Source organism: Ostrinia furnacalis, unplaced genomic scaffold (assembly GCF_004193835.3).
Source record: "Ostrinia furnacalis isolate ACB-3 unplaced genomic scaffold, ASM419383v2 OfSCF3547, whole genome shotgun sequence".
Lineage (NCBI taxonomy): Eukaryota > Metazoa > Arthropoda > Insecta > Lepidoptera > Crambidae > Ostrinia > Ostrinia furnacalis.
This window is the reverse complement of record NW_021133786.1, coordinates 29,474-43,050: the sequence shown is the minus strand read 5'-3', so window position 1 is coordinate 43,050 and position 13,577 is coordinate 29,474. Positions and strand designations below refer to the sequence as shown.

The window sequence follows — 13,577 nt, the reverse complement described above, 5'->3', positions numbered from 1 at the left end:
AAAAAAAAACATTTTTGATTTTAACTATAGCTTTGTAACCAGTAGTGAATAAAATAGAGTTGTTAGCGCAAAATATTATAATTTGTAGGCATTTGAACACACTTACCTGTTCTACCTTAGCGTACAAATTGACCAGCACTTGTTCGCATTTGTTTAAGTTCTCCATTTTCATTCTAGAAGAAAACAATCTTGTTAATTCATCTATTTTTAAGAAACATTATAGGTACCTACATTTTTTTAAAAAATAAATTATTTGGTTTTGGTGTATTTTAATGATTCTAGCTAATTAAAACAAACAATTAAGTTAGCCACATTAAAAAAATGAGGCTTGAAGGGTTAAATAACGTGGATTTCTATTAAAACAGGCAGTTTACCCGAACTAAATCTCATACAGTTTCATGTGTAAGAGATTTGAAATATTTTTTACTAATAACTTCTATGCAATAAAGCAAATACAAAATAAAGTTGCATAATGTCTACGCTGGTTTACCAACTGAAACAGACTACAAGCATGCAACGTCACAATCACGTAATGAATCAGATACCCTGTAAAATCACTAAACCTTTTCTTCTCATCCTGCAGGAGGTCCCTCAGGGACTTGATCTTATCCAGCTGCGCCTGCCGAGGGTTGACGCTTCCACTCCTGTTGCTCTCCAGCCTTTTGATCATGCTCTCCAGGAATGGAATGTACTTCTTCATCTCCTCAAACTTCCGATCGTAATCCGACTCCATTTTGGCGGCTAGAATCAACGATATTATGGACATAAGACAATGTATTAGGCAGTGATAGGGTTACAATTTAACTGGGAAGTTCTAAAGCGACTTTTTTAAAAGCCTAATTGCAAAAAATAAAGACGCATTCTATGAATAGATGAAGGATAGATATTTCAGTCTTATAAATAGGCAAAACAAATAGAAATAGTCAAAATTATATTAGTTACACTCGTAGTTGTATAAAGTAACAGATTTCATTTTACTAAATTGAATTAGAAATTTCTAGTGTGCATGGTGCACTAACTCTCCGTTTAAGCCGGGTTTCCAGAGCGTGTTTTACCCTAAACAATAAAAAAACATGTCAACATTCAACAAAATTGCCTATAAAAATGTTGAAATATTGACATGTTTTTGTTATTTTGTGTAGGGCACAACACGCGCTGAAGACCACAGATTATAGATACACACTAGAGATGGCATTAATCGGTAACGCGAATCTAATCGGTAGATTAAAGTTAAACAGTTACTGAAACCGATTCAATTCATAAAGTTCATTCGTCACCGATAGATACAACACTAATCGCAAACGCAACTGACGCAGTCTATCATATTTTCATCTAGCGATATAAATAGAACTAGGTACCTAATTACCTTTTAACACCGTTTTAACGAATTAATTAATGTATATCTTACTGCTTTTACAGCATTTTGATAAAATAAGATATAAGTATTGTAATATCTTTGATACCAAATAAATATCTTTTCTTTCTTTCTTACTTTAAAATAGAACCTTAAAACGAGATACAAAAGCGAAAGATATAGGTATGTTCGTATCATAGTTTCAGCAATGTAGGTCAGAATGCTTATGTTTTATACATCAGAATTCTATGTTTACTAATTTGCATAAATCTTTTAGGAATGCATACATTCGTCGATCGTCGCGTATGCGAATTTAACTTCAAAATATAGGTATGTCGCTAGCTCGCACTACTGCTGTACCTAAACATTTTGAGGCAATCTCTTTTTAAAAAACAAGTAACTTTTTCCAACAAATCGTTCCAATTAATCCCTATGTAGACAGAGGACTTTTACAGCTCAACCGCCATTAACAACAAGTCCCGAGGGTTAAAACTGAGAAATAATAGAAAGATCACGTCCGCTCCCCTAGTATTATTACACTAGATGCGCGTGCGCCGGTTTTTTATGGAACACAAAGACACATTGAGTATTTATTACCCTAATTTGAGATCATCCTTTTCTTGCGCAATTTTCGTTGCCTTTTTTATAAAACAGTGATTTTTTTATTGTTTTTATTTATTTTACTTCTCCGTAAATACCGATATTGCGATAATGAAGCAAGCTTCAAGTTACTCCTGATATTGAGATCATGAATTCACGATTTTAGCATATCAAATTAAAATACACCAAGCCGCGTGAGAATAATTATATTATTAATTAACTTAAGGTAGGCGGCAGGCACTAACTTATGGATCAAATTAATAGACAAAAGGCTGGCGCATTTATTTTAATAAATATTTAGACGATTATGGCATTCTTCTGAATGCTAATGCTATAAACCGGCATCATGAATAAAACAATAGCCTAAACATATTAACGTTCAGAAAATGTTTGATAGATAGGTATAGGGTTAACTCAGGTAATAATTTTAAACGTGGTATTTTTAAAGACATCAATCAACCGCTAAGGGGTTGGACGCTAAAGATGTGTCGTTATGGGTTTTTGAAATAACGAAACGCGACGGTTTTCGAATCACGAATAACGTTTTCAAAACTAGTTTTTTTTTAAACGAAGTTATTTCCACAACGCTCAAGCAAGAGTGATAATAATAACGTTAGGTGTTTGGTTAGCTGCAAGGCCTTTAGGAACTTATGACCTTCAAAATAAGACTCAAATTCCATTGAATATCTAACGTACGCCGAAGATTATACCTATTTCATCCACACTTATGTTAACGTCCTATGGCTTTCTCACTCGCTCACGCACTCGATTCGTTGCGATCCTTATTATTTGGACACCATACATTACTCGCTTCACTCCTTTAGGTTACAAAAAATATGTTTAAGAATCGTCAATGCACGACGTTGTCCTCAAAACTGTCATAACGAAGCGGGAAACACGTTATTTTTTGTGTCAACCAAACATCTACCTTATGTTGTTTGCTTAAGAGTGAATTCAGTTTACCTTTAGAGCGTTGTGGAAGCAATCGTGTTGAATAACGAAGAGATTCTAACGTTGTATGACGTTAAGAAAAAAACTAGTTTAGGCGTTTTTGGATAACGAGTGATCACTGGTCAGGCTAATCACTCGTTTAATAACCAGTGATAACGAATAACGCCCATCGCTATTGGACGCCTTATCGGAAAAGCAAATGGAGTGATACGATTGTTAACGCTCTTAACAAAAAATGTATTAAAAAATAAGACAGCAGATTAAAGAAACATCGGAATAAATCTCCCAGAAGAAAACAAAATCAACGCAACGTGTGAGTATCGTAAAACAATACCCATCCCTGTAAAGTTCAACAGATAGGGATAACCGCATGTTTTACAGATCATAGGAACCGGTTTTACTAATTGTACAACCGGTTCGCAACTGTAATGCCATTGCCAACCAATGACAACGCCACGTTCAAATGTAGGTAGCGCTAGTTTAGTAGCAGTCGCGTTGCTATTGTTGCCGGTTGCCAAGACCGGTATTACCCCGCCGATTTTTGCCTAAGATAGGAATGGAAATAATAAATATCCTTGGACATTTTACACTGCGCGATCTAGTCCCAAGCTAAGCAAAGCTTGTACTATGGGTACCAGACAACGGATATAATACTGCATCATAACAGCTTAATCCTAACGTATTGGAGGTCGAGAGGTTCCGCGATAAGGTATTGCTTTAGCAATGTTGAAACGGTAGGTATGTACTAACTTCAGAGCATGGTTCTACTTTTACAACACTTAATTCTTCTCGAATTCGAGCCGCCTCGAAGATTTTATACATAGATGTGAAGAAACAATTGTAAAGTATTACTATTCCGTTTACGATCCAAAAATTCCAAAGTCTCACTGCTGGAATGCAAAGGATCTGACATTTCTGGACAAACTTTTATATCATCACGCGTATTGATGCATTAAGGATCGTCCCCACGGCAATCCAGTTTTTCGGATCCCGCAAAACTGGACTGGAATTCGAACGGGACGGTTTTTTGCGGACCCCTGCAAACGGGATATTCGTGTGAACGTTAAGATTAAAACACTTTTACTAATAAACGGGATGCTGTAAAATAAAACTGGATAACTTTGTGGGAACAAGCCCTTCGAGTTTTTTCTTAAGAGCTCGTAGGAATTAATAGCGAACGAACAGTTTGTAAAGTTAGTAACAGTTTACCAACACACGCTCATCCACAATGGCAGAGATAATGTTAGTCGAATCAGTGTAAGTTCTACTCCATATGCTCAACTGCTGTTATTTCCCGATGAACAGTAATCACAGGTAAATAATCCAGTTCTAAAACCATGTAATACTTACACGTACAACGTACGCTAAAATAACGTAAAGTTCTCTTAATTCCGATATATCACTGTCCAAGCATAAGTATCGATTCACCAAATAATCTCTTGATTTTACTTCCAACGACACGAGAGTATTTTTATAATAATCTGAACAGAAATAATAATCTTTCAAAAAATCCAAAATCGAAACGTGAACGCGATGGCTACACTTAACCGCTAGCGCCGCGCTCTCTTGAATAAAAATATTTAAAAAAGAAATAAATGAAAAATATACTTACTAAACTATAACACATTTTAAAGACTGTAATCATACCTAAAATATTAAGTCGTCAAAGTTCAAACCAAATAACTTCAAAAAATAAAATCGATTAATAATGCACCAATTATCGATTCCTAAAATGCAAATCGGACAACTCTAGCGGTCTCATTTCGTTCGTAAAACATCTGACTGCTACATAACTGGGAGTGAAAATGTAATGTGGTTTAGATTTCGCGTTTTCATCTGTCATCATCACCGTGTTATTTACACTAGCACAAAAAACGGCCGTGATTGCGCACTTTTACAGCAACCGGTTCTTCCTTTAGTATCAGAAACCGGAATAGAATAATCGATATCGAAGCTTTCACAGCACTAATAACACCATGTAGTCACTGATCTATAAACAGATCGTTATAGGTATTTTGTTATAGATCAACAATAATACTTATGTTAATTATGTAGTATTATCGTAAATAGGTAAATAAACAAAATGCCTGTCAAGTACTTTAGTGCAGTTCTTTTTCCCCAGCGATAATCCATTCATCGGTAGGTANAATTTAAAGACACAGAACCAGTACTTTTTAGGAATCGTTTTTTTGAACATGAACCATGAAATTTGAATATTATCAATAAAAAATTGTTACAATAATATTTGTAATTGTAAAAAAAACATGTTTTTTGTTAAATAACACCTATACAAAATATTTCTCTAAAAGTAGGTTTTACTAACTCTTCGAAAAAAATCGATAGATAAATCGCTATGGTTTAGTTATGTGACATCTCTAAATCTTTCAAACTCGAAACGTCATACGGATCATCTTAGGTGAAAAAGACTATAGACAACGGATATTATAATACTGCATCATAACAGCCTATCCTAAAGTATTGGAGGTCAAGAGGTTCTGCGATAAGGTATTGCTTTAGCAATGTTTAAACGGTAGGTATGTACTACCTTCAGAGTATGGTTCTACTTTTACAACACTTAATTCTTCTCGAATTCGAGCCGCCTCGAAGATTTTATAGATGTGAAGAAACAATTGTAAACTATTACTATTCCGTTTACGATCCAAAAATTCAAAAGTTTCACTGCTGGAATGCAAAGGATCTGACATTTCTGGACAAACTTTTATATCATCACGCGTATTGATGCATTAAGGATCGTCCCCACGGCAATCCAGTTTTTCAGATCCCGCAAAACTGGACTGGAATTCGAACGGGACGGTTTTTTGCGGACCCCTGCAAACGGGATATTCGTGTGAACGTTAAGATTAAAACACTTTTACTAATAAACGGGATGCTGTAAAATAAAACTGGATAACTTTGTGGGAACAAACCGTTAGAGTTTTTTCTTAAGAGCTCGTAGGAATTAATAGCGAACGAACAGTTTGTAAAGTTAGTAACAGTTTACCAACACACGCTCATCCACAATGGCATAGATAATGTTAGTCGAATCAGTGTAAGTTCTACTCCATGTGCTCGACTGCATTTCCCGATGAACAGATAATCACAGGTAATAATCCAGTTCCAAAACCATGTAATACACGTACAACGTACGCTAAAATAACGTAAAGTTCTCTTAATTCCGATTATCACTGTCCAAGCATAAGTATCGATTCACCAAATAATCTCTTGATTTTACTTCCAACAACACGAGAGTATTTTTATAATAATCGGAACAGAAATAATAATCTTTCAAAAAATCCAAAATCGAAACGTGTACGCGATGGCCACACATAACCGCTAGCGCCGCGCTTAATGAACCTCTGAATGAAGGTATTTAAAAAAGAAATAATGAAAAATATACTAAACTATAACACGTTTAAAGACTGAATAACCATACCTAAAATATTAAAAGTCGTCGAAAGTTCAAACCAAATAACTTCAAAAAACTAAAATCGATTAATAATGCGCCATTATCGATTCTTAAAATGCAAATCGAACATCTCTAGCGGTCTCATTTCGTTCGTAAAACATCCGACTGCTACTTAACTGGGAGTGAAAATGTAATGTGGTGGTTTAGATTTCGCGTATTCATCTGTCATCATCACCGTGTTATTTACACTAGCACAAAAAACGGCCATGATTGCGCACTTTTACAGCAACCGGTTCTTCCTTTAGTATCAGAAACCGGAATAGAATAATCGATATCGAAGCTTTCACAGCACTAATAACACCATGTAGTCACTGATCTATAAACAGATCGTTATAGGTATTTTGTTATAGATCAACAATAATACTTATGTTAATTAATTATGTAGTATTATCGTAAATAGGTAAATAAACAAAATGCCTGTCAAGTACCTACCTACTTTCGTGCAGTTCTTTTTCCCCAGCGATAATGCATTCATCGGTAGGTACATCACTAGTAACAAATAACCGTATTTATATAATTCACTTAACACTCATTCGAACCGAAACCGGTTTTTTTTCCTACGATAAAAAACCGTATCGCGCAAATATCGAACATCACTAGTTAAGAATAACCGAACTCAAACAAAACCGTACGTCCAGCCAGCTCCTCTCCAAAAATTTAATTGTTAGTTTAGTTACACCGAGTAGGTAACCTAAAATTATTTTTTTAATCCTGGGTAGGTAGTAGGTAGGTAGGTCAAATTAATAATACTTATAACCTAACTATCAACAAGCAATAGATGCAAGATGCAAAGCCATATTTTATACAAGGATGCTTTAAAATACACTATTTTGTGGTGCCTCATGGTATTTTTTAATGCATAAACAATATTGTATCTTACCGACTACGCTTTTCTATCGCCAACCGATCACAATAAATCACAGTAGGTTATAAATGGCTACTTAACATATTATTTGTATTTTTGTAGAAAAGTTTAAAAAACAACAAGCACTTCGATATAATCTAACCAACGTAGATATTACAATTAAAATTTTGTTCTAAACGTGACTGCGCTCTCTCGGTGTCGTTGTGGCGGTGACTGCATGCGAGCAATTTGTTCGACAGGCGACTATGCGAGTGTGAGTGAGTGAGAAGAAAAGCGGGGNAAGCTGGGCGCGGGCGAGCGACGCTACCGCTAACTAACAACAAAATGGCGGTCGGCCGTCCTACACAGTAAAATTAATTGTCTACCAATTTACCAAACCTACAATAGTAGCACAACACTAAAAAAAACATTTTTTTAATATTATTTGCATGATAAATTAATTTACTAAACAATTCAAAAATATTTTCGACAAAGTAATCTTGAAAGGCACGTATTTGATGCATGTTCGTTCACTTCCGTTTTCGTTTATTGACAGCCACAGCCGGATTTGCACCCGCCATTTTTTTTTGTAAAATAATACTTAAAATTATCTTTTTGTTTGTTTCACTATTATTTATTGTGATACGGACGGTATTGTCGCCCTATATTTTATTATTGTAATAATGACTACGTACTCGTATGGAAATAAGCAGCATCTAATAACTAACATACCTTGAGCATCATTTTAATGATAGACGGCCGTAAGCAAGACAATCTTCATATCCGCTTGAGCAGCTATCAATAAAATTAAAGTAAAAGTTATTAATTATCAGGTGAAATCTCTAAATTCCACCTAAATAACATTAGCAAGGTAAGTAAGACATAATAATCTGAAAATATAATCCCATACGTAGGTAAAAACGTACAATATTTTGTGTACCTAAGCGTGATGGTAGTTGGTATGCTGACGTCTGTGATATGTATTAGGCTTAGTATTAGGTAATGCAATACCATTGCAACAGGTACATCATTATGTATCTCTCATTAGATCTTCACGAAACTTGATTGTAAATTGTCACTTTCTATAGCTCGGTTCATGTTTGAAATAGGTTTCGCACACAACGAATCGCGACTCGCGTTCATTACGCAGCAATCACTAAACGCTTATAACACGAGCCATCTTTCGCCGAACCGACGCCATTGCATGGCATTAAAATCTATCGCTGAAATTCCCAATGTACAGAAATGTTTCACTAACCTTTTGCTATTCTACAATCGGTAACGAAATAATATTAATCGAATGAACACACGGCGTTGTAACTGTCGCACATTCTGCTATGGGCCAGCAATGTTCTTTGTTATAATTATTATTCCTGGGTCTCGTTTCTCTTACACCTCTCAGGAGCGGGCGACGACTGTCGGCTGCAAGTTAGCTATGCTATACGCTCGGAAACAAGGACGGAGACCGACGCCCCACCGCGCGGGGACCCCTCTTCCAGTCTGTACGCCTCAAAAATCATTCGGCCGTCGGGCTTCGCTGTCCCCGGTCGGTGTTCACGCGGTTACGTTCTCGCTATATTATCCACTCGCAACTGCTCACGTCTTCAAAATGGAGCGATAGCTTTTGAGCGACAAGCACATTCGAATTTGATGTTCTAGAGCACAATCGCGTGTTTTTTTGTGTGTCTTTTGTTGGGTGGATTCTTTTCGGCCAGAAGCAAAACTGCACTGTTGACGTAATCAACCAATGACAAATAGGTCACTCGCTTGCCAGGAAGTGTCACTTTATCAAAGCATTCGTGTGAAAAGTAGAATTTTAATTTCATATTGTGTGAATCCTGTGGTTCTTTTATCGTTTATCAGCTTCCCCTTTTGGGTTTTCAATGTATTGCTTGTAGGTGTGGTACAAGTATCGGGAAACTGGCGTTGAATCTAATAAGTGAAAGGTGACGATTTCTTGTTAAAAACTCGGTTACATTAATGTGATCTTTATTTATTAAAGGTATTCGAATAAGTACACTGTTTAGTAGTAGCTTTATCTGCAAACATTAAAATGTATTCAGTCCGCTAAAGACTATCATGCGCGCCCGGTACAAATCAGTTTATCTAACCCAATGATATTATATAAAAACAAAAGCAGATATGTTATAAGCGCTCGCGCTGTGAATACTCAAATACGTCCCAATTGGGACGTCTTGTGTTTAGTCTTCGTGTGGCCTGCGTCGTGCGCAATCGCGTGTACCACACCGTAAGTTCCTGTGTTCTTACCAAAATAAATAAAAAATGCCATCGTGTGTGTTTCGAAAGTGTACCAATTATGACTCTAAAGTAAACAAAATACAAGGGATCTCTTACCACATGTGATTATGCAAAATTATTTAGTATTTATATTTTCAATTATTTATGCAAACAATCAAGACGCCATCGCGCCATGCGCCATGTTCAAGTTAAGAAAGAGAAAGCGATCTTGTTTTGACGTTAGAGCGATAAGGATGCGTGCGCTGCGGACATAGATTAGTTAGTGCAGAATCGTTAAAACTATAGCTATCTCTTTCATTTGCGTGCTATTTCGTATCTTTTGTTTCACTTATCAGTTACATTTGTCAATGTGTGCAATTTGGAATAGCTCGGCACGGATTAAAATCGTAATTTGTATGAACGTAACATATCTATAGTTCTGTAATATCATTGATCTAACCTATATTTTTCATACGTTGATAGATCACAAATCCCGCCATTAAAATTAAAAACTAGGTGGTCTAGCTACTCGTTACAAAAACTGAATGACTCACTAGGTATCAGTATCGCAAAGGATTTGTTGTTTATTGTGGTCCTGCTAACCTTTTACATTATTTATAAGTTACTACCTTGTAAACTTCCTCAGAGGTCAACGTACCTAGTTAGTAGGTATGCGATGCTGAATTTCATCAAAACCAGATTTTTTAAGTGGAGTAAACGAGTCAAAAAGTGTTACCATTCCTATGATGGACAACTAACCATATGAAGAAGCTTGAATATCATAAGAACTTGAAACGCGAAAAGTTCAGGGAATTTCATTCTTAACAGATTTTCGTAGTTAATTCCATGTCCTGACTTCAGCATCCCTGAAAAAATGTGAGGAGCAGAAAATGTGTGGTCGTCATAAACTGAGGAATTCCCTAAATTTCGCCCATTTGCTTGGCAATCCCACCTTGGTCGGTATGACTCTTTTCAACTCATTTTAGTTTGTTCGGAACATCGGAGTCATACATATCCACTCCTGGATAAGTAAGTAGTCGTACATTTCGAAGATGGATACTATCTGTTGTTTTACAGGATCTTGAAGAACACCAAGTAGAGAAAAGTAGTTTTATTGCAGACTGCTGTTTCTAATGCGGTTCTAGTTTAAAAGGTGATATTTTTGAGTAGGCTCTCAGGCCCGATTCTGTATTTCAGACTAGAATTGATGAAATAAGTTTTTGAACTTAGATATCGCAAATTTTGTCTTACCTTACCTATTATAGTTTTTTCATCTAGGTACCTCTACCTATGCACCTATTTCAGGCCTTATGTGGGAATTTTGTCTATAACAGGAATGACTTGTGATTGTGACCGTAAGTATGATAGATCGTCCTGGATTTTCAAATTTTCCGACAGTCCCTACTATCATTGCAGCAGTAAATTATCCCTCTCTACTAGTTCTTGGCTTATCTTACGCAATGGATTTATTCAATTCTTACATGCCCTACATATTGTACAAATAAAAATATAAAAGCAGTCTGATGTTACAAATAACCAGCAGAGATTGGCTCACAGCGTCAAGTTTAACTTGTATCTACATAAGTTAACTTACGCCAAATGTAAGATTTTTCCGAACGACTTAAAAATCTCCCTTTTCAACATTAGCACCACTATCTAGTACGCTTCTATTTCATAAATTGTTCGAGAATTAGAATGCATAGAAACGTAGTTCCTACCTCTTACTACAACTACAACTCAACATAGTTATTTATTAAGTTACAAAGCAGACAAGTATGTAGGCGTAACCTTTGATAACGCATACCTATGCTGTAGATAGTATAGTGATCGTATCGTGATAGTATCGTATCTCTTCTACTCGGTTCGCGTTGCGCGTCATGATTCTACCACACACTGTGAAGTTAGGGCTATGTTATTTTGGTCGATCGATTGTGTTTCCAATGCCGAGCTCTGCGCATGCTCTGAGTACAAGGAAAATCGTACTAGGTACCTATATGAGTTACCGCTTATCCGACTACAAACCAGTCGGTCTCGGAGCACCGTTATGCGAGGCTGCCGCACCGTAGACTGAAAATTTTTCGTAAACAACTGAAAAGTAAAGATCGTAGAACAACTTTGATAATACAATGATAATACAAATAGTGCGAAGGACACGAAGTACGGAACTAATTTACAGAAAACTAGTGTGCTCAAGAACTCAAGATAAGTGAACAGACTTCCCGCTAATTTTGTATTAACATAGTAAAAAATTAAAAGCTTGTATCTTAAAATTAAGTTGAAAATAAAGCTATTTAAACAATAATTGCATGTTTCTGTTATTTAACAAAAATTTTAAGGGCGATTTAATCAAACTAATAACTTTAACAATTATTTTACTGACATTTATGTAATGTGTTAAAAAGTTTACCAAATGCGCTGGTTTATTCAAGTTTCCTCAATTACATAAATACACATCGTTAATATTGTTAGATCAATAGCGCCACCACAGGTGTAACGTGGTGCTTCTATGTTGCCTCAAGCCCTCAACCCATCACTTATGCCTTTTACCAACTTAATATTATTCTGTGGCCTTACTACGACGTATGTTTACATTAATTATTGGTAAACAACTTGCAAGATTTATCTTTAAAGAGCCAAATTAGTGAATAACGACTGTCGATGAAAAAAAGCCGTGCTTAAACTTAGAAATACTTTATTCTTTTTGAACGCATTTTACAGAAAAAGATTTGTGCTAAATAAAAACTTCCCGCGTGAAAACTACAAATCATGTTAGGTGCCCTAAGCCCTAGTTGTGGCCCGCCGCCGTATTTCGAGTCGAAATTGGTCAAAACACCTTGACTTTCTACTAACTTGTAGGTACCCACTGCATTTCCCCCCACCTCGTCCGAATCAATATCACAAGCACGTCAGGGTTTTTTATCAAGTTGACTCGTTTGGCATCTTTTAGGTCAGTAGCGCCATCTAGTGATGAATCATACTACTTTTAAGTTTACTTATAGTATACTTCGGCTACACAAGATGGCGCTCCATCCAATAGGTTTCCACAAGTGATAATCTGTGGTTTTACAAAGCTCCGCAGCTATTAGTAGATGGCGCCAGTGGTGGCCTTCGAACATGTCAAACTTGACAACTGACAAGAATCCTAATGCGCCACCTGGCGGGATAAATCCGCAGTTTGGGTTCGCAAGAACCACTCTGCATACCACAAAATGAGAGATTTGTGCATTGCCGTTTAGAACGCTTATTTATCCACTATATTCGTTTATAATAATAAACAGCCTACATTCGAGTCAGTCCCCTGGTGGCACTGTAACAGTGAAGGATAGTTAGCTTTACAAAAAATAAAACAACGTGAACTTTAAATTTTTTCTTTAATCAATAATTTAAAGCTTACAGGAGACATATCTCGTGTTGTTACGTAAGCGCCGGCGCGGGCCCCGCCGCCATTGCGGCTCACAATTCCCAAAAACAGAATTTCGCCTCTATTGCGTCTACATAACCGAAACGGCGTGCGCATCTAATGCGATCGCCGAACCAACGCACAAAACAAAATCTCAAACACTTCATGATTAAGTTCCTCTCAAATCCATTTCAAAATCACATCGAAATCGAGTCCTGCGCTTTGGCTAACGTCAGTTTTCTGTCAACGGCGCGACCCACAGAGGCTTCGAGTTTACCGCCAAGTTTGTTTTGAAAATTACTTATTCTAAAAACACCGAAGATTATTCATGCCCAGTTCCATAACTACAGTAGGCACTGACCTTTACAATGAAAACTGACTCTCTAAAATACCATGCCCTGTGTGGACCGCGCCTTATTCACTGGTGTACTAAAACAAAGGCGAAGTGAAGGAATTGTATACAGGTATTGCTTGCGGTCGTCGTATTGAGCGGATGTTTTACGAGAGATCCTACGCGATATCCAAAGTCCTAACTAATATCTTTATACACTGGGAATTCGACAAAAACCGAACCTGTTTATTATGAAGGAGTTTAGATAAAACTTAAGAAATCTCTCGATGGACGGTACCGAAACTACTCTAAACCAGGAGTTTTCCAAAATGATATAATTGACACGCGAATCCGCGGACTCGCCTGACGTCATCGGATCGAATCGAATCGTAA

The 13,577-nt window shown here is 36.5% G+C and overlaps 1 protein-coding gene across 4 annotated transcripts in view; it reads right to left on the bottom strand.

Moving 5' to 3' along the window:
• The window catches only part of LOC114357965 (uncharacterized), a 46,633-nt gene extending 37,346 nt beyond the window's left edge, over positions 1-9,287 (bottom strand). For 3 of the 4 annotated variants that reach the window (XM_028311797.1, XM_028311799.1, XM_028311800.1), the window contains exons 1-3: positions 8,474-9,287; positions 564-741; positions 107-173 (exon numbers count right to left, since the gene is read on the bottom strand). In XM_028311797.1, coding sequence (XP_028167598.1) covers positions 107-173; positions 564-733 — 237 coding nt within the window. In that variant the 5' untranslated portion in view covers positions 734-741; positions 8,474-9,287. Of the gene's footprint in view, positions 1-106; positions 174-563; positions 742-7,251; positions 7,474-8,473 lie in introns of those variants that run through there. The other variant, XM_028311798.1, reaches the window with a different exon arrangement.
• Positions 9,288-13,577: the final 4,290 nt, after the last annotated feature.